Genomic DNA, 19,291 nt, shown 5'->3' on the forward strand with positions numbered 1-19,291 from the left:
CAAAGTGAGTTTACGAATAATTCACCAAATAACTCGGAATTAGATCGAGTGTATTGATGTTGAGTTGAAATGAATTCGTAGTTCGCTACGCCTTACGGAAAAGTCATGCGGACCCTCTTAAGGTCTCATTCATGTATTACTCCGAGAGTACGGACCGCAAAAAGTAAACGGCTGTATGACCTTGTGTTTTTAGCAGTGATAAATTCTCTTTTAGCCAGCGCAACTGATATAAGATGTCCGTTTGGTGAAAGCTTGTTTGTAACCGAAGAAATTAGCAGGTAATGTTCGGCAGCCGCGCGGTAGGTCGAAGATACACAGCCCTTGCTTGGTTTTGAGTTGTGCGGTCGTAAGCTAGGAGCGGTGCCTCTTTCGGGGAGAGACTAAGTGTAGTTAGCCTGGATGCCAGACCCCAAAACTCTAAAATCTCTATCGTGTGACACACGATAGATATTTCAGAGTTTGGCCGAGGTCTGGCATCCAGGCTAAAGTGTAGTTTGTGATTGCCATATAAGAAACCCATGGATGCTAGCGCTTAGAGATTGTTGGCATTTTGTTTAAACAGTGAAGGGCAAATGCGCTCAACATAGAATGAATGATATCAGATTTTCTGTAGGTTCGTTACGAACGCACCCATGTAAAACATGTATTGTCATGTATTATAACATAGAAGTCTATGGGAAGAAAAAAACTCATGAATGCGACCTAAAATCTATTGGCAAGGTGTAAAAAAAAGTAAAGCAATCTTGTACCAGTTTAGCTCACTGAAGAGCTAATCTTCCACTGGTTGTAACAGAGAAAATAGTACAGTATTTACAAGTTCATTGTACAAGAGAAATTCCCCTAGCTCTTTTCGACAAGCAAAATGAAGAAAAGACCACGGCTTCATGTCCCATCTTTAGGGCTGCAATCCTTTCTAGTAGTGTGTATGTCCGTTGAGCGACACAGCCGGGATTCAAACTCACGACCTCTTGGTCCAGAGGCAGGGTCATTACTGGACCACACACATTTTCTTATGTGGGTACACATGTATCAGAAAAATCTATCTATTCTGGCTCTACTGTTGCAAAATCTAACTGAATCCTTCTCAATATGAATAGAAAATCTAGTAAACCTACAATTTTTGCTAGCTGTATTGTGGTCCTTTTGGAAGATATGCAGAAATGCTGACTTGTTAGACTGTTTGACACTAATGATTATAGTTTCTATCTTACCCGTCAAAGTCTCTGACTCTAGTCTGACATTCTCAGTCTGTCTATCATTGACTTGCTCAGAATTACATTCTCTATTTGATAATTCCCTCATAATATCCTCGTTCAAAAAAGTCCGTAGTACGTTATATTAATAGGCTCATATGCAACTGAAGACTTCGCTATCAAAAGTTTCTCCTCCCCTGACAGTAATGGTACATTCCACATTACCCATGATCCTTCGGCCAGACCGAAACTGTACCACTAAGTTCCGGCTCAGGAACAGGTGAGTGGTTAGTTTTAAAGCTTTCATTTTCAACCGATTTTATCCTGAAAAGGACAACAACTGGGCTACATACGATTGAAATTAGTTTTCTTGTTATCTTATTTCGTAATAGTAACTTCACCAACTTTCTAATTTGGCGATTTTTACGATGTTTTTGCAATTAAACATCATTGCGACGTCCCACACCTAGTCGGAAAGTCCCTTTCACTTTTATCGATGATGTCATAAAAACTTCCCTTTCTTCAGTTTACGTCTGCCAACTCCTTTAATTTTTTCTCATATAAATGACGTTTTTAAGGATTCTACCCTAAATTTACAACCTTACGTTAGTGATTAATCATAGGAAATTATACATGTAACAACCGTAGGTGAACAAAAATGGCGAGTAGAGAAGACAGTGAAGACACAGAAGAAGACTTCACATACGACGCCGCAGTTTACTACGAAGAAGATGACTCCAAGAAGGCAGACATCTTAGACATCCGAGCTCGACTTGAAGACGACAGGTGGGGCCTTACCCTCTGCGACCCTTACCGGGACGGAGATGGGACCCAGATGGGTCGATTCGAACACTCCGCCAAAAACAGCCGCCACGCAGCCGTCTTTCTTTCCCCCAGTCTCTTAGAAAGGATAGAAAAAAAGCAAGAAAATCACTCTCAGTTTAGAGTAGAGACGTTCTTGTGTAGTGTACTAGACAGGCGTGATGCCACGTTGAAGAGAAGAGTTGTTCCGGTAATGTTTGAAAGAGAGGGCGCGGAGAAACCGTTTATTCTCAGCCGGGACACGCCACTATTTCCGCGGGAGGTGGGTTTCTGGAGAAAACTGTACAGGACACTCAGCAGGCTACCAGGTAATGGTCCACTCTTGCATTTATCATTGAATATAATATAAAAATGACATAGTTTGATAATGCTGTGTTACTGGGTTTTGCTCTCTTTGTATTCCAGGGTGGGTGGTTGTTTGCTTGTTTGTCTGTATGTCTGTTTGTTTGTTTGTTTGTTTGTTTTTATATGCCACTGAGGTACCAAAGAAAATGGTACATACTTCTTTCTCTGCTAAGTATTCAGCACTCATGAGAAAGAGTATGGTAATTGAACACACACACTACCAGTGGACTAGTCCCCCCCCCTTTGCTGTAGTGACTATACAACTGTGTGGCCCAAGGGCTAGAGAAACAAAGATTGGCACCACTCTATACACCAAAAGCCATGGGAAGAATTTCAACTTTAACTACCAATGAACATTGTACTTTATAACATTCCAGTCTAAGATACATGTAATATAAAAGCCTTATAAGAAAGTGTTTTTTTCTTGACCATGACATTGTCCAATTTCGTTCCAGTTCCAGAAGCTTTCACCTCGCAGGTGTCAGAGCGGGTGAGGAATGTGAAGAATCTACAGCTGGAAGCTGTTCTACACATTGCCGCTAAGTTAGGACTACCCGAGGAAGTAGTAGACGACATCAAAGTGGAGTATGGGGGCAGCCAGGCCATGTTGAGAGAGGTCAGTTAGTTCTGATCTTACCAACTCCTTTTGGTGTATAGCGCGGTGCCCATCTCTGTTTCTATAGCCCTTGGGCCACACATCTGTGCAAGCACTACAGGGGGCTAGTCCACTGCTAGATGCTGAGAGAGATCCATACCAACATTTTTGTACTGGTGGATATACATTCAATTATTGTTATGATTTTGAAAAAGTTTCTTAAACCTTAAAACCTTCAGTCTTCTAACTTAAAGGTAGCCATGCGGCACCAAATGTGTACTCATTGTGGGGTTAGCCAGCAAATAAAGTTGAGGGACACAAACTTTTTAATAGGGATGAGAATTCTTATAAATGTTGAATCAATCCTATTCTAACTTCAGTTTGCTTCTCTTATCACTTTCCCGCAGGAAAGTCTAGTACCTTTTGATAGAGAAATGATACATTTGGGTATTAGAATATATGTGAGAGCTCTGAGTCTCACTGTCCTCTGTAACGGCACGTCATATCAGGCTTTCAACAGGCATTCAGAAGTTCAATTCTAGTTTGCTAAAGAAACTTAGAGTGTTTCATGCCACAAAATGTGTTCAGACATATGAGCTAAATGTTTTTCAACTGTGAAATTTGTGTAAATTAAATGTTTCCATTCTTGCCAGGTGTTCTACTGTTGGAGGTCCCACCTGGGCCCTGAGGCGACTATTGACGCTGTAGATGACGTCATCAGGGAGGCCACCTGCATGCCTCAACAGGTGCAGCAGGGACAGCCGCAAAGTCTTGGTACTGTAGATTTGGATATTTTCACAGTGTTTTAAAGTTCGCATTTGATTGTGGTGACTCACCACAAACTGAAATCACGCCGTGAACAAATCATTTGGCTATTACTACATTTGTTAAATCAACCTAAATCTCTTAATTGATTTTACTATGCTGTGCTGTGAAACTAAGTGGATTTACAGTACAATTACTGCATAAGTTTCAGTGTCAGACTTTTTAAATACCAGAAACCTCAAACAATAGAAAAATTTATGGTGACTGGGTTTTTGATGAGAATTCTAGAAATCAATGTATTAAGCTTTAAGGCTGAACAGTGACATCCATTGAATTTACATGTTTTCTTTTTCTGCTCTAAAACTCTTGTAATTCTTTCAATGCAGTGTAGTCTGTGTAGTGTTGTTTCACAGCTGTTTTTTTGGCGATGCTCCAGGAGCGATGCCTTCTTTACAGGAATGGGTTATGGTCAAAATTAACTCTCTTGGGAATGTATTCATTAGTAGACTTTTTATAATACATGATGTGTATCAAATACATATCATGTATTCTAAAAGGCTGCCAATAAATACATTCCCTAGAGAATTTATTTTTGGCTGCACCTCATGGGGTGGTCCAGCCACATAGCAGATAAGAAGGTAGCAATAACAGGCTTAGGAAAATTATTTTGATCACTATTGCAGTAACAGTGTGTATCAATTATCTTGTCTACAGTTGGATTGAGCTCAGCTGTATATTCAGATCCAACATCGACTGTCATTGTACAGCCCAGCAGTAAGTTTTTTTTCATAACGTTATGTTTAACTTTGTAACTCCTTTATAATCATTAGTCACTTACAACAAACTTTGGAAATTGCATTTCCTGATAACATTTTTTTTGCATGCTTGACACTATTTGACTGACGTTAAATTCTGACATCTAAGTTATTAAAAATGCTGGCTCTAGTGACATATGTAAGTACTGTGCAATTGTATCAAATTATTTTTTGTCACCGGGAGGCAAAACAGCTGTCACATGACTCCTCCTTTTATATGCTCTGAAGAAAGATGGCGGATGCCACCTGAAAGTTTCTCATAGCTCCAAACTAGTCGTGGGTATAAGTCTAACATCCTGTACTTAAAGGTTAAGACAAATATGTTCATTTCATTTTGTAGGCGCATGTCCTTCTATGCAAGAGCCACTGCCATCTTCCATTCCCGATGATACACTGGACACCCATACAGAGCCACCTAGACACACAGGATCTGACCATCCACCAGGTTTGATTCTTAGATACAGCACTGTAAATTCATTACCTCCATAAAAATGGAGGTATTGTTTTCAGTCTGCTTGTTTGCTTGTTTTGGTGTGTGTTCAGATTTGTTCCCAAGTTTTTTATGTGGCATCGTGTGGCACAATCGGTAGGGTATTTCGCCCAGAACCGAGAGGTCCGGGTTCGAAACCACTGATATGCCCTGAGTTGTGCCCTTCGGAAAGGCACTTTACATGACTTTCCTCACTCCAATCAGGTGTGAATGGGTACCTGACTTAGGTTGGGGAAGGTCGTATTGAGGTCACTTGCTGGCGCCGAATGGCAGCCTCCCAGACCCTTGCGACAGTTCCACAAAGTGCAAGTGTAGAGCAAATATGTATCTGTTGTGTATTATGTGATTGTAAACCCTGCCGCAATTTAGCACTGGCTGCCATTGCACGGGTAATTTCTGACCAATAAACCATTATCATTATGACTATTATTTGTACCCTGGCTGAGTTGTAACCAATGACTGACAGGATGCAAAGGTTGAGCTAGCCTGTGTCCATATGTCTTCCGCAGACTGGCATACGTTAACTTTGTAGTTACCCTGAAGGGTTAATAATTACTAAATTTCAACTGCTGTGAGATGAAAAAATTGCACAGAAAATTATAATTGAATTTGATTATCATCTGAATCTAAGTCAGTGTTATGTGATAAAATAAAGAAATTGTTTCTTCTAGATGTACCAGACAAGTATGATGTTGATTTTTTTTAACTTCAGATGTTACAGATATCGGTAGTGGTGTAGTGGATGGTCCAAGTAATACCACTGATGTTGAGGATTTGTCTGCTGGGCTTCGAACCATCAACCTCAACACCCAGCAGTCATGTGATCAGGACAAGGGTGGTGAGTCCAACATTACTGTAGAATACTAGTATCATTTTCTGTACTACAGTAGTAATATCGTCTATTTTCCATGTATTATTTGTTATTTGTCACAATATTCCAATAAATGCAATCACCCTATTTTGTGTTTATGAGACTTGAGAATCTTGGACTTGGAGCAGTATTTTAACCCTTTTATCCGGGTCCCCCGAAAGTGCGAAATGGAACGAAATGGAACGAAATGGAACGAAATGGAACGAAATGGAACGAAATGGAACGAGATGGAACGAAATGGAACGAAATGGAACGAAATGGAACATATGTAACATTATGAAATGAAATACCAGGAGATAGCGAAATATAAGGAACGTTGTAACATTTACAGTAGACGGGAACAGGAAGTAAATACATAATATAACGTGTTTTATTTCTTGAATCTGTTTGATAATAGTAAATACAACGTTTTTGCCCCGTTTGTGTGGCAAAAAAAATTCTTCCCTGAAAATGGGAGCGCAGTGTGGAAAGAGATCCACCGCTCTTCCTTTGTGTTTACCAACGATCTGCAAGTGAACAGCTGAAAATAGCAGGGAAAACAAGCAAACGGAACTGAGTATCGAAGTAAGGACTAGATTATACAGAAGTTGGTGGTAACATTGCATCTTATAATTCACCAAGAGAGCATAAGGCAAGCGTAATTTTATTATTTATACAGCGTGTTTGCGTGTTGCAAATGGAGCCCCGCATGTAAATGAACCGCCAATGTTGCCAGCGCATCGGAACTGTGCACGTGGGCCGGCGTGCTACCGACAGGTTGAATCAAACTCCGACTTCCAAGTTTTATTTACAAACGGTTTTAGTCCATAACTAATACGTAGCTGCATATCTCCGCAACAACGATTTTTATACAACCAATTGTTCGGCTGGTCGGCTGTCGGAGAATGGACCCTTCCGTTAATGATATGCAAATGCGGCTCTGCGCTGTGCCACCAATGTGACATTTCACACTCCATTCAATCACGGACATGGACTGAGAACTACCTCTGAAGACATTTCTGCTTCCTTGTTCACGACAAAACAAAGGGTGTGAACGAGCAGGACATGTATTTCACAGTCCACACAACACGCAAACACGCTGTATAAATAATGAAATTACGCTTGCCTCATGCCCTCTTGGTGAATTATGAGATGCAATGTTACCACCAACTTCTGTATAATCTAGTCCTTACTTCGATACTCAGTTTCGTTTGCTGGTTGTCCCTGCTATTTGCAGCAGGTCATTTGCAGATAGTTAGTAAAATCAAGGAAGAGCGGCCGAGCTCTTTCCACGCGGCGCTCCAATTTTCAGGGAAGAATGTAGCCACACAAACGCGGCAAAAACGTTGTATTTACTATTATAAAACAGATTCAAGAAATAAAACACGTTATATTATGTATTTACTTCCTGTTCCCGTCTACTGTGAATGTTACAACGTTCCTTATATTTCGCTATCTACTGGTATTTCATTTCATAATGTTACATATGTTTTAGTTCGTTCCATTTCGTTCCATTTCGTTCCATTTCGTTCCATTTCGTTCCATTTCGTTCCATTTCGTTCCATTTCGTTCCATTTCGTTCCATTTCGCACTTTCGGGGGACCGCTTTTATCCCGCACAAATTCAATTTCCCGTTTGTTGTATTCACTGTCCTTGGTACTGAAATAAGAAAACACTATCATTACCTGTTGCGAAGAAGTTTATGTTTTCTGTGCAGTTTGTGTATCTGTATCTGTCAGTGTTTATCTGTCTGTCTGTCTGTCTGTCTGTCTGTTTGTTTGTTTGTTTGTTTGTGGACAATCAGCATAAGTTGAGAAGGTGTTGACGGATCCTTATGATATTTTATAGGTTGGTGGGGGTTGGGAAAACACTTAGTAAATAGCTTAACCAGAGTTTTCCTGCATTCTAAAGCTTCGGGGCAGTCCGATGAAGTGCCTGACTTCCACAGTCTTCCGGTAATGAAACCAGAATTGGAGGCTCCAAAAGGTACGATTTACAAAATTCCAATATATTTTAGCCTGAATAGTTACCTGCGTCGGAAGAATACATTTTGAAAAAAAAGATTATCAGTACCAGTATTATATTTGTTTGTTTGTTTGTTTGTATTGCATACCCGGTAAACCTCCTCATGGCATGTCACACAAGGTTTGTACTGAACAAGCTGCTATATCCGGACAGATTTATTTGATCGACTCACATCGGGATGGAACCATACTGTTTTACATAAGTGTGGTGGGTCCTTTAACAAGCCTCTATCTCCTCAAATCTGGAACCTCCATTCAACGTCCTATCCAAGCAATGTCAAATGAGGAAATTGGTGCAAAGTGCCTTTTCTAAGGGCACAACATCGGGACCTGTCAGGGAATTGAACTCAGTACCTCCGGGTTCTGTGTCAACGACCCTAACCACAAGGCCACTGTACTTCTCCATAGGGATGAGTCCACCACGTCTATGACATCACTTGTAAATCACAGACACATGACTCAATTAGTAGTGGATAAAATGTAGCAGATTAATGTCTAGTTTCTCGTTATCAAATGATATTCTAATGTGTAGGCATCAACTTCATCATTACTTTCGATTACTGTAGAGCCAGAAAAGAATTCGAAGAAAACTGTGGCTGGTTTCTTTCGTAGCCTAAGCCTCAGAGGGACTTCTTCAAGTAAGTCTTAAACCTTTTGAAGTTCTTAATAAAACCTTGATGATTTAACTCTTGATACATGTTCATGTATCACATTTTATGCACTTTAATCTTGAAAATATTTGTATGTCAATTTGGCAGGGCTTAGCCTGTTTATATAGAGATAGATGTGTATGATTCAGAATAATTGTTGTATACAAGTTTTTCTTTAAATTTACTATTCTTTATTGGTATAAATGTCTCTATTGCTATTGTTGTATACAGTTGGTTGTTCTTTGCTTTGATCTTAAAAAAAAATGGTTAATGAAATTGTCTTTTGCAGCCAAAGAGAAGAAAAAAGTCTATGAAGAGAAAACAAATGAGGGTAAGGATTTCTACGCTTTCTGTAGTTTATGTTATGTTAAAAATCTATATACAGCTAGTCATCTATGGCCAGACTGGCGGAAGATCGCCAGCAGTGGAGAACCTTTACCGAACGCTTTGCTGCACCTATAGCTGACTAAGCTATGGGAGAGAGTGAGAGTGTGTGTCATCTAAATGTGATCACATACTACAGTATTCATTTGAGCCGAACTCTAATTGATTAGTCCTTCCAACCTTGTGATCAAAATTTTCTGTTGCTACTCACTAGACCATTTAACACTACATTCATCACAATTTAGTTGTCATCATGCATATGCTTGTCTTTAAGTTTGATGAATATCATAAGTCTCTTTAAACTTTCAGGAAACACAAAGAAACAGAAGAGGCCAAGTCTGGGTCATCGGCTGAGACAAAGTCTGAGTATGAGTGGAAGAAAACGCCCAGCTTTGGAAACGTCTTAGTTGAATCCACCAGTCTTCTAAGTGTCTACTTAGAATATATTCTTACTATATAGTACTATATAGTGTACTTTCTATATTCAACTTTCATAAAGTACAGAAAATATGGTGTGCCGAAAATGTACCTAATTCTGTAAAAAGAATTAAACACAAAGTGTTATTGTTGTCACACAATACTCAATACAGTCAACATCACAGTGAGTATAAGTTTTACAACCCACCGGGAAGAAACAGACTTTGTAATTTTTTAAAGTTCAGTATTTTAGACTATGAAGAACATTATAAATTTACATTATATGATTGTGTCATGTAAAGTATGATTAGGCTGCACCAAGTAATTTTTATGGATGACGTCCTTTGGAGACCCTAAATCTAATGCGAGAGCGCGAAAAAAAACCCAAGAAGGGCCGAAAAAAACAAGATGCCTAGATTTGAAATATGATAGTCGACGACACATGTTAGGAGACAAATTGAATGGGAGAACACAGTGTAACAACTAACAATTCTTTTATTCATCATAAAAACAGCAATAATTTGAATAAATCAGTTGAAGTTGAACAGCAGTTGTTGTCCTGTCCTGTTTCTTTCCATATCCCATTGATTTTGCAGGCCTGCAGAAACATAGTACAATGTATATCAAAAAGGAACTCTTTGGTCATAGTTACAGGCAGAGGAATTTCTTGTGTTTTTTTTCCGGGAACAGACCAAAATCAATGCGCGCGCGGACGTCATCCATAAAAATTACTTGGTGTAGCCTTATGCAAAATGTTACAAATGCTGCCGATGTCTTGATCGTAAGAATGTACATTCTAACATTGTCACAGAACCACTTGACAGTTTTATATATAAAATATGTATACAGTATGAAGAAGATATTGACAAAAATTATATGATTATGTCATGTAAAATATTACAGTGTAAGTATCACAAACGCTGCTGATGTCTTCATACATTCTTACATTGTCATAACACCACTTTGGCACAGTTTTATGTATAAAGTATTAAAAAGTATGCAGAAGATATTGACAAAAATGCCAAATAGCTGTGGTAAAAGCTTCCGAGATGTTTTCAATTTTTATCCATCTCAATTGTGACAATTTTTTATAACTTTTACACAACTCAAATGCTTCTATCTTTCCATCATAAAGCAAGTTTTAACAATGCTCTATTGTCTGTATGTTTTTGTTAATTGAAGATGAATTATGGCTTCACCTTTGCACTTGGAAAGGAAGAAGTTTATGATGTTTCCCGATAAACGCCTTGTGAAAAGGGAAGAAAGCCTCCTGTAGTCTATAATGCCTCTTATAGACTTCTTAAGATTCTGGGTGAACTTGTTCTTTATCTTCAATGTAGAGGGGTATGTTTTTATTGTATCAAAGCAGAGTCTAAAGCCCCCCTCCACTGGACCCGCGGCACGCTGGCGGCGTCACTGCGGCCGATCGAATTGAGAAAGCACTCAACGAATTTCATCGACAAAAAAACGAATCTTTTTAAGCTCTGTGTGTTTTGTTGTCTTTTTGGTCATACTTGTATGTTTTGCATGATATTATAAAGTCAAGGGTAACACATATCCAGTTTAGGACGCAGCGACGCCGCCAGCGTGCCGCGGGTCCAGTGAGAGGAGGCTTAATTCGTGTCATAAACCCATGTCATAATTCGCATTCAAACACATCCGCTCGAATCCTGGTGTCGCGATCGCTAAGCTTGATCTTGTCCATTTTTAGAACATCAGTGCAGAAGTCATGGACTGAGTCCAGCTCCAACTCAGGCAGACCTACAAACATTTTAGCGCAAATGTGGTCACTTTTGAACCTAATGCTTGCATCGTGCAGGTGTTTTAACACATGTTTCTTCCAAGTAGGAAAATCCCTAGCGTAAATATCTATACACAACTGCGTCCCCAAAGGGGCTGGGTTAGAGGCTACGATACTCAGGCTTGATTCTCCGTTGTGCTTCAGTGTAAAGAGTGCTCTCTGTTTCTGAAGATGTTTTAAGTTGGCTGGAGATAGGGTGTACGGGTCCCAGTCAACGAGTATGATTGGTTTGCCGTCGTGGCTACCGCAAGCTTCGGCGGGCAACCATTTCTGTACAGCCGTACAGAAGTCGTCGTCTGCCGCCTGTAGAGGCACGACGTCCGGTAAGCCGGTCGTGTCCAGTTGAACCAGCTGATCAGGGTCCTGTCGCCACCAGAGGCTGGGACCACACTGGTAGTATGCTAAGGGCTGGATGGACAAATATACGTAAGGGGGGTGGCGGTGTCACACAAGTGACTACATTGAATTATGAGTTAGGCCGTGTTGATTTGATGATATGGGTGACATCCGCTCGCGCATCAATTTTTGTCCATTTCCAAAGAAAAAACGTATACTACCATACTGTAAATCGTGCAAAGCTGCTACGAAATGGTCAAATACATTCCGTAAATTTCCAAAAGATATTTCGGAAAACAGATACTAATGTCTAGATTGCCAAACTCAAGGAAGAGGACGTGACAGACCAAAAAATGAAGAATCCATGACTTGGTATACTATTCTCTGTGTGTTTAGTCATTTGTTCAACCTTCCTGACCAAGTTAATTTTGATATGAAGGCCATTTTTTTAAAACCTCTTTTCATTCGCACGCTCGCATCAGTTTTGGGGTTCCCAGAGGATGCCATCCATATAATCAAATCTACATGGCCTTACGTTACTTTTACATTTTTTGGCCTTGGTAAAGTTTGCGGCTATTTTTTTTTTCGGTTCAATGACCAGGCTGCACAACGTTGGGTCATGGACATCATAATTAAAACAACTTTTTCCCGGCAAAATCTAAGCCCAAAAATGTCAATACGCAAGTCATACGGACTTGAACATAAGCACTAGTGTGAACCCCCGGTAACACCATGTGAATACTGTAGATGCAGAAATGTTCGCGGTTTTTGCGAACTTAAAACCACCGCGAAGAGCCGTTCCACTGTGTGACTGTAGCGCTACTATTGTTTCAAACGTGAACTCAAACCCACCGCGAACACTCCATTTTCTCCCTGTGACGAAATCAAATTCCCGCGAACATTCCTGCACTTACAGTAGTTGCTTCCCACCTTTGCCAAATTGACTTAAAAGTGGGACTTTTCGCTTTCCATTGCTTCCAAAAAGAAGTCAAACCCAGCTTGTTTAGATAAAGCCAACAGTCGTATTTAGTATTAGTAGCCTATTGATACAACAAAGTCAGTCACAGTTTACTGACGCATGTATGTTTTTCCCTATGTTTCTACCATGTATTTGCAATTAGCCCACGGGCATGAACTTGCAATAAAACTTCTTTTATAATGTCTACTGATCATGAAGCAATATGCAAGAGGTGTCTTACCAAGTTGAAAATGAAGTTCATTTTTCTTTTCAAGGATTCCGCCCTAGGACTGTCCGACATAGTCACAGATCGCTTGTACTTGACCGTGGGATGATTCTGACGCATCCACGTGTCTAGGTGTAGAGATAACTGCCGGTCAATTCCCTGTCCCGTCCAGTTAGGAGCGACCCTAGAGGCTTTGGTAATAAATGCAGTTCCGCTTTCCATGACCTTGGATGCTTTCAGTCCCACCTATAAAAAGGAAAATAACAAACATGAAATAACTTAATTCAATAAAAGAGTTATTAAGCCTCGCATATCATGGAAGGAGTAGAGAGAGGCATAAGTCATAAAGTTCATAATACACAGAAAACAAGCCGCTAGGGGGCCCAAAATCTTATCATTTCGAGGTCTCAAGAAGACCAACCCACCTACTACGTATGAAGACAATCCATAAAGGCATTCGTGAGTTATCGTGTACACAGAAGGAAGGACACACACGAACGCTGACGAAAACATAACCTTCTCGGCGAAGGTAATGAGATTGATATGCACAGCCTACCAAATGCTGTATACATTTGAATGAACAATCTAAAACCAACATCAATCTAAAAATATCAACACCTTATGGAACAGGAATACATTGAAAATATCTTCGTTTTCCGTCTAAGATGCAAATTTGTCAATTACGCGTTGCGCATATGATGTAGGTCGGCAGGTGACTTTTGACCCACAACACTTCCCCTCTGCTCAATTTGAAAATATTTACACCATATGGAACAGGTATACATTGAAAATATCTTCGTTTTCCGTCTAAGATGCAAATTTGTCAATGACGCGTTGCGCATATGATGAAGGTCGTCCGGTGACTTTTGACCCACAACACTCCACCTCTGCTATACTAGTCGTCTGCCACATTCTATACTACTACACCCCGACCAATCGAATCACGTGAATCGCATTGAAACTCAGATTCGTATCAGCCATTTCCCGACAAATCGCTTTCTAACTTGCGTTAATGACTACATCTGACCAAACAAACTCGCCAGTGAGATGGTGGAAGGTATCAGCTTCCAAAAGACGGTTTCAGATTGACAATTTTGTCACTTTGGAAGTAATCGAATCCGCCCGCGATTTAACGTTTAGAGAAAAGTAGTAGAAACTAGAAGTTAAATCGCGGGCGGATTCAATCACTTCCAAAGTGCCAAAATTGCCAATCTGAAAACGTCTTTTGGAAACTGACACCTTCCACCATCTCACTGGCGAGTTTGTTTGGTCAGATGTAGTCGTTAACGCAAGTTAGAAAGCGATTTGTCGGAAAATGGCTGATACGAATCTAAGTTTGAATGCGATTCAGGTGATTCGATTGGTCGGGGTGTACTAGCACCTCACCACTTGGTCTCCAACCGTTGCAAGGAAAACTGTGACGTCAGGATTGTCTATCCAGGAGTGGAATTTGGCGGGAAGGTAGTCTGTGCCAGCGTAGATACCCTCAGAGATCCGCATGACGGCGTTGTAGTCGCCGTGAGAGGCCAGACGAATAGTTAGCTTCCCACTTGCACCGTTGTCCGCCATCTTGAGCTTGGCCGCGAGACCTTTGGTCAGAACCGGAAGCGGAAATAGGAGGGACGCAAAGAAGGTCAGACTCGGTCAAGGTCATCTTCAAGGACTTCCAGCACAGTTTTATTTTGGTGACGACTCTGGAGCGGAGCCTACTTTATAGTCATGACGTGGGGCTCGGTTTGTGATAATTCTAAAGCTTGCACCTATCATTGCAACAAAGATTTTACATATGTAACATTTTTTCAGTGTTTTAATCTACAGGGGTGGTTTCAAACGTGGTCTATTTATGTTCTGATGACTCAGAATTCGGTTGATTTCGTCGGTTTTGTCCATTTTCTGTCCAGAAGTACACTAAAAAGTTTTCATGTATCATGGCATTATGTCCTTTGCGAGTGTGTCCTTGTCTGTATGTAATAAACGTTTACGGAAAATGCTTGACCTTTTTTTTTTAAATCAAAACTTTACTGTTCATTCTGTGCAGTAAGCCTTGACAGATACAACTAGTGACTGTCCACATTGTAATCTGCCCTATGGCTATACAATAATCCCACAGTTTTTGATATGTTTTTTAATGTTCATTCACATTTATACAATATAACTATGTCAATACGAGTCGTTCCACACTTAGAAATACAAATGGTGTTTTCCCCAGTAGCATCTGTTCATTAATCTATCAACATTGTTTTGCATTGGAAATGTGGTATCCTAGGATTACATCTTGCGTGGTTAATGCAACAAAACCTCCTTGGTTAATGGCAGTGTATATCTAGCCTCTACCAGGCTCCAGAGGCGGCTGAGTAGAAGAGTAGAAACTGGCCAAATAGACAGAACAAGGGTCTTAGGACCCAAAATCTCCATGAAACTTTGTTTTTTTATTAAACCAGTTCCCCCCATTCTATATCGCTCAATGGTATGACCCACACTGGCCGGGCAAGGGGAGAAGTGACTATAAATAGCTACTGACCTAGATAAGAGACCAACAGATGGTGCGACCTCAAAGCCCACAATAGAGTAGATATTCCTCATTACTTATGCAAATTCAGTATGAATTTGCATAATTAGCACTTCAGTTTGTACATCTCTGTCCAACCTACCTGCATATCAAATAACATGAAAATCTGTCGCTCCTTTCTTCAGTTATTCTCCTTGCAAAATATTTACAAACACGCCATTGCAGTTCCAGTGACACATACCAGGGGGCCCAAAATCGACCTTGACCTTTCTCCTCCCAGCACCTACCCACATACCAAATATCATTTCAATCCATCCACACGTTCTTCAGTTATGCTGATTTTAAGCGTCCGGTGACACATACATACACACACGTTGACACAAACATACACACACGCGCACACACACTCAAACACACTAACTTCGCATGATTTGCACTTCAGTGTGTACATCTCTGTCCAACCTACCTGCGTACCAAATAACATGAAAATTTGTTGTTCCTCTCTTCAGTTATACCCCTTTGGAACATTTTTACAAATAGGCCATTGCAGTTCCAGGGACACAAACCAGGGGGCCCAAAATCGACCTTGACCAATTTCCTCCCAGCGCATACCCACATACCAAATATCATTACAGTCCATTTACACGTTCTACAGTTATGCTGACTTTAAGCATCCGACGACACCCATGCAAACGATTTACCTCCTTACTTATGCAAATTCGGTCTCATTTGCATAGTTTGCACTTAAGTGTGTACAACTTGGTCTAACCTACCTGTGTACCAAAGAACATGACGATCTGTCGATCCACTCTTCAGTTCTTCTACATTGAAGATTTTAACAAATACGCCATTGCAATTCCAGTCACACATGCCAGGGGGCCCAAAATCGACCTTGACCTTCCTCCTCCTAACACCCACCCACAGACCAAAAATCATTACAATCCATGTACAGGTTCTACAGTTATGGTGACTTTAAGCGTCCGGTGACACATACATACACACAAACACCAAACGCAAGCAAAACAGTATCTCCATGAAAAAGCCTTTTTTTCATGGAGATTAAAACATGAAAGAGGGGTTAGTCTGCCATAGGGGTACAGTTTGCGGCATATTGGACCCTCTCTCCGTAGCCAACTCCCTTGGCATACTATTCACTCTATTAGGCCAATTTCGACTATTTTTCCAGCCATCCTGCGGGGCCTGGTAGAGGCTAGTGTATATCCTCTAGTCTAGATAAAGGAGAGCATGCCACCCCAGGATTGGACTATTCAGTCACCAGAGGGCCTGCTCAACACCTTCCCACTGATCCCTGATAACAGATAATGAGCCACTATATCCATATTAAAGAAAAAGTACTTTGTAACTTCTGACCGTGAAAGTTTTACATTTGTACACTACAAAAGTGTTCCATATATTCAACGTAATCAACGACAACACACTTATTGTTTGTTGCTAGTCATTGTTTGCATACACTGACCCTTGTAGGATACTAGTATACATGTATATGTAAACTCAGAGTACACAGTGGTCAAATTAGGCCTCAAAAGTCCCAGACTTTTTTTCGAGCCCGAAGCATGTTCTTTCACGTTCGATCTGACATGATTGACGTACGATCGAACAGAATGCGTGTTCGATTTGGGGTTACCTGAGGTCATTAGCAAGTATCCACTGAAATTCCTTGCCGACAGGCCCTTTTACCTTCGTGCCTCACATCAGAACGGAAACCGACTTTTTTACAAATACAAATCATTTTCTGGACAATAAATAGATGCTGACATTTTGCTGTGGTTAATCAACATGTCAAGAAGCTACTCACGTCTTTGTTAGTGATGTAAAATATTTCAAGGAATGTTTACGCCAGTATTAGTGACCCCCTACCCTATCCGTGCGGCATGACATGCGTGCAAACACCATATTTAGATCGGAACCAAAAAGCGTCCAATTTGCCTCATTGACGGCTTGAAATAAAGCCAACGGTTTGTCGAAGGTTTCTGTCTTAGGGATTTTTTTAGAAATGCAGACACTGTTGAATTATGGGTCTTGGAAGGTAAAAACAAGCAATTTTACGCCTTTTTCCCGATCTGAAGAATATTTCTAATTCGAAAAATAAAAAATCCTACGACGAAAAGTTTTATCTTATGGTATCGTTCTGTAAACTGCAAAAATGAAGGATATTCAGTAAATTTTGGAGCCAATTAAAATCAGTTGACTGGTTTTAATATTCCCGTTCTAGAAGGCGGCATTCATCGGGCTCAAGCCTGAATTTACCCGGATTTTTCAACAGGATTCGAAACGCTGACATTGGGGGCATACGCAACACAAATTTCCTTTAATTTGAACGAGGGGATCGTTTTGAAACTATTTGTGACATTTGAACAGATTCACAGGCTGGCCGGCATCGGCTCACAGGAGCCCGCGGAGGCGTCCGGTAACCCGATACCCCCTTAGTGATTGGGACTTTACCATAGCGACGGACCAGCGTGGTAAGCGCACATACATTAGAAATAGAAAGAGGTAGATACAGACCGGGTTACCTGTTAACGAGAGAATATGTAAACAATGCACAGGAAAAGCAGTGGAAGATCAACTATTCAACCTAGTTAGCAAAATTGTTCCCAGCTTTGAATGTCGCACAGACCCTATATAACCTCCTTGTAATGGCAACCACTCGTATTATCTTTATTCGTATTCAGATACATAGTACAGATACATGGTACAGATACATAGTACAGATACAAATACAGATCGAGTATGGTGACCGTGTCAATTGACACGGTAGCCTTCGCGTGAATTTGTTTAAGGTGGATGACAGGTTGCGAATCTGAGACCCACACACTTTGGGCATCCGCCTTCTCCAGCGGCACCAATTCGAGGGAGACGTGCTGGTTCTGGTTAGGATGCTTGCAGCGAGCTGCCGGATGACTCTTTCACTCGAGGTCCGCCTTGATAACGCCAGCCCGCCTGGCGCTGCTCTCGTCCGCCAGTTGAAGACAGCTGCCGTTGGAGACTTGTCCCTCTAACTGAGGGGGGACATGCGTGTAAAGTGCCTTTCCCAAGGGCACAACGTCGGGGCGCAAGTTCGGACATGTCACTGGGCACCCCTGGGATTCGATCCCGGGTCCCATTGTTTGACAGCCACGAGTTCTACACTTGCGCCACACGACGCCACCTCCTTGTACAGACCTACAAAAACTGTCTTTCTGTTAACAGCGGTCAATGCATATATCTCCTAGCCTCTACCAGGCCCCCGTCCTATCTCTGGCAAAATTGTAGACGGCCGAGGTACTCCGCTATAGGGCGTATTCAGTCACGTGACCCTCACCCTAGCAACGAGGACTGGCGGCCATTTTGGTGCTCACTTGATAGTGGAGCCCTATGGAACTCTCCGTATAAATAGCAGATGTTTTCTACGCCATTCACAATTTCCCTTCGAAACGTTTTGTCTCACAATCATGGTGTTTTGCGTCGTGGTCAGATGTTGGATTGGGACTGATAAAGCACACACTGATCGGGTAACAGTAAGATTGGTTTGGCGTTTCTCGTGTAGGTGAGGGAACATACGAAGGGACTAAACGACTGAAACAAAAGTGGATTTCTGACATACGAACAGCTTATCTAAATAGTTAAAGTTTGAGAATCAACGTGAGTGTATGGAAACCTTTGTATCTGGTCGAAAAGCAACTTACAGGCCCGTTGTATAACACAGTGGCGGCACCGTGTAGTCGTTGCTTGAGATACGTTCGTAAACTGGGGGGTCTTTCAACGTCGAACTTTCCCGATCATAACGTACTCCCTGTCAATAAAATTTCTCACGACACTCAAGACACTGTACTACGTGGTTGCAGGCCTTGGAACACTTGTATGCTGTGAACTGATTTTATGCGTACTCTGTAAACAGTTTAGCGGCCATGTTTGTAGGCTGCTGGGGAAAACATTTCCTCGCTCGTCGATAATGGGTCATTTCCAGTAGGTGAAATTGGATTTTTGTAGCGAAAAGGATGTGAGGCTGGAGACTCTTTGCATATTATAAAACAGCGATCAGACGACTTCGCATTCCTTGGAAATTTAGAGACCGTCAGACACCGAGAAACTTCGCTGCAGGGTGAGCACC

At 41.1% G+C, this 19,291-nt stretch overlaps 3 protein-coding genes across 4 annotated transcripts; 2 read left to right on the forward strand and 1 right to left on the reverse strand.

Moving 5' to 3' along the window:
• Positions 1-1,708: 1,708 nt before the first annotated feature.
• Positions 1,709-3,764, forward strand: LOC136423983 (uncharacterized). Its single transcript, XM_066412382.1, has 3 exons — positions 1,709-2,323; positions 2,816-2,976; positions 3,609-3,764. The coding sequence occupies exons 1-3, from the start codon at positions 1,852-1,854 to the stop codon at positions 3,762-3,764; spliced, it is 789 nt and encodes a 262-aa protein (XP_066268479.1). The 5' UTR covers positions 1,709-1,851.
• A 1,117-nt stretch (positions 3,765-4,881) lies between these two features.
• Positions 4,882-9,757, forward strand: LOC136424768 (uncharacterized). 2 transcript variants are annotated; one of them, XM_066413423.1, is made up of 6 exons: positions 4,882-4,980; positions 5,738-5,863; positions 7,787-7,861; positions 8,466-8,537; positions 8,839-8,880; positions 9,243-9,757. In XM_066413423.1, the coding sequence occupies exons 1-6, from the start codon at positions 4,890-4,892 to the stop codon at positions 9,338-9,340; spliced, it is 504 nt and encodes a 167-aa protein (XP_066269520.1). In that variant the 5' UTR covers positions 4,882-4,889; the 3' UTR covers positions 9,341-9,757. The 2 variants fall into 2 exon arrangements, with proteins under 2 accessions (XP_066269520.1, XP_066269519.1); XM_066413422.1 differs by lacking the exon at positions 9,243-9,757 and having other exon boundaries at positions 8,839-9,054.
• On the reverse strand, positions 9,363-14,386 carry LOC136424759 (probable N-acetyltransferase 16). Its single transcript, XM_066413410.1, has 3 exons — positions 14,058-14,386; positions 12,687-12,917; positions 9,363-11,559 (listed from the first exon to the last, which is right to left on the reverse strand). The coding sequence occupies exons 1-3, from the start codon at positions 14,238-14,240 to the stop codon at positions 10,987-10,989; spliced, it is 987 nt and encodes a 328-aa protein (XP_066269507.1). The 5' UTR covers positions 14,241-14,386; the 3' UTR covers positions 9,363-10,986.
• Positions 14,387-19,291: the final 4,905 nt, after the last annotated feature.

Source organism: Branchiostoma lanceolatum, chromosome 18 (assembly GCF_035083965.1).
Source record: "Branchiostoma lanceolatum isolate klBraLanc5 chromosome 18, klBraLanc5.hap2, whole genome shotgun sequence".
NCBI classification, from domain to species: Eukaryota; Metazoa; Chordata; class Leptocardii; order Amphioxiformes; family Branchiostomatidae; genus Branchiostoma; species Branchiostoma lanceolatum.

Excerpts from the sequence above, each read along its gene's own strand:
- LOC136424759 (XM_066413410.1), bottom strand. The coding sequence starts at position 14,240 with ATGGCGGACAACGGTGCAAGTGGGAAGCTAACTATTCGTCTGGCCTCT. Across the intron at positions 12,918-14,057 it reads CAACGGTTGGAGACCAAGTG|GTGGGACTGAAAGCATCCAA; the intron begins GTGAGGTGCTAG and ends TCCTTTTTATAG. Across the intron at positions 11,560-12,686 it reads TGAACTTCATTTTCAACTTG|CCCTTAGCATACTACCAGTG; the intron begins GTAAGACACCTC and ends TTGTCCATCCAG.
- LOC136424768 (XM_066413422.1), top strand. The coding sequence starts at position 4,890 with ATGCAAGAGCCACTGCCATCTTCCATTCCCGATGATACACTGGACACC. Across the intron at positions 4,981-5,737 it reads AGGATCTGACCATCCACCAG|ATGTTACAGATATCGGTAGT; the intron begins GTTTGATTCTTA and ends TTTTAACTTCAG. Across the intron at positions 5,864-7,786 it reads ATGTGATCAGGACAAGGGTG|CTTCGGGGCAGTCCGATGAA; the intron begins GTGAGTCCAACA and ends TGCATTCTAAAG.
- LOC136423983 (XM_066412382.1), top strand. The coding sequence starts at position 1,852 with ATGGCGAGTAGAGAAGACAGTGAAGACACAGAAGAAGACTTCACATAC. Across the intron at positions 2,324-2,815 it reads GACACTCAGCAGGCTACCAG|TTCCAGAAGCTTTCACCTCG; the intron begins GTAATGGTCCAC and ends ATTTCGTTCCAG. Across the intron at positions 2,977-3,608 it reads GCCAGGCCATGTTGAGAGAG|GTGTTCTACTGTTGGAGGTC; the intron begins GTCAGTTAGTTC and ends CATTCTTGCCAG.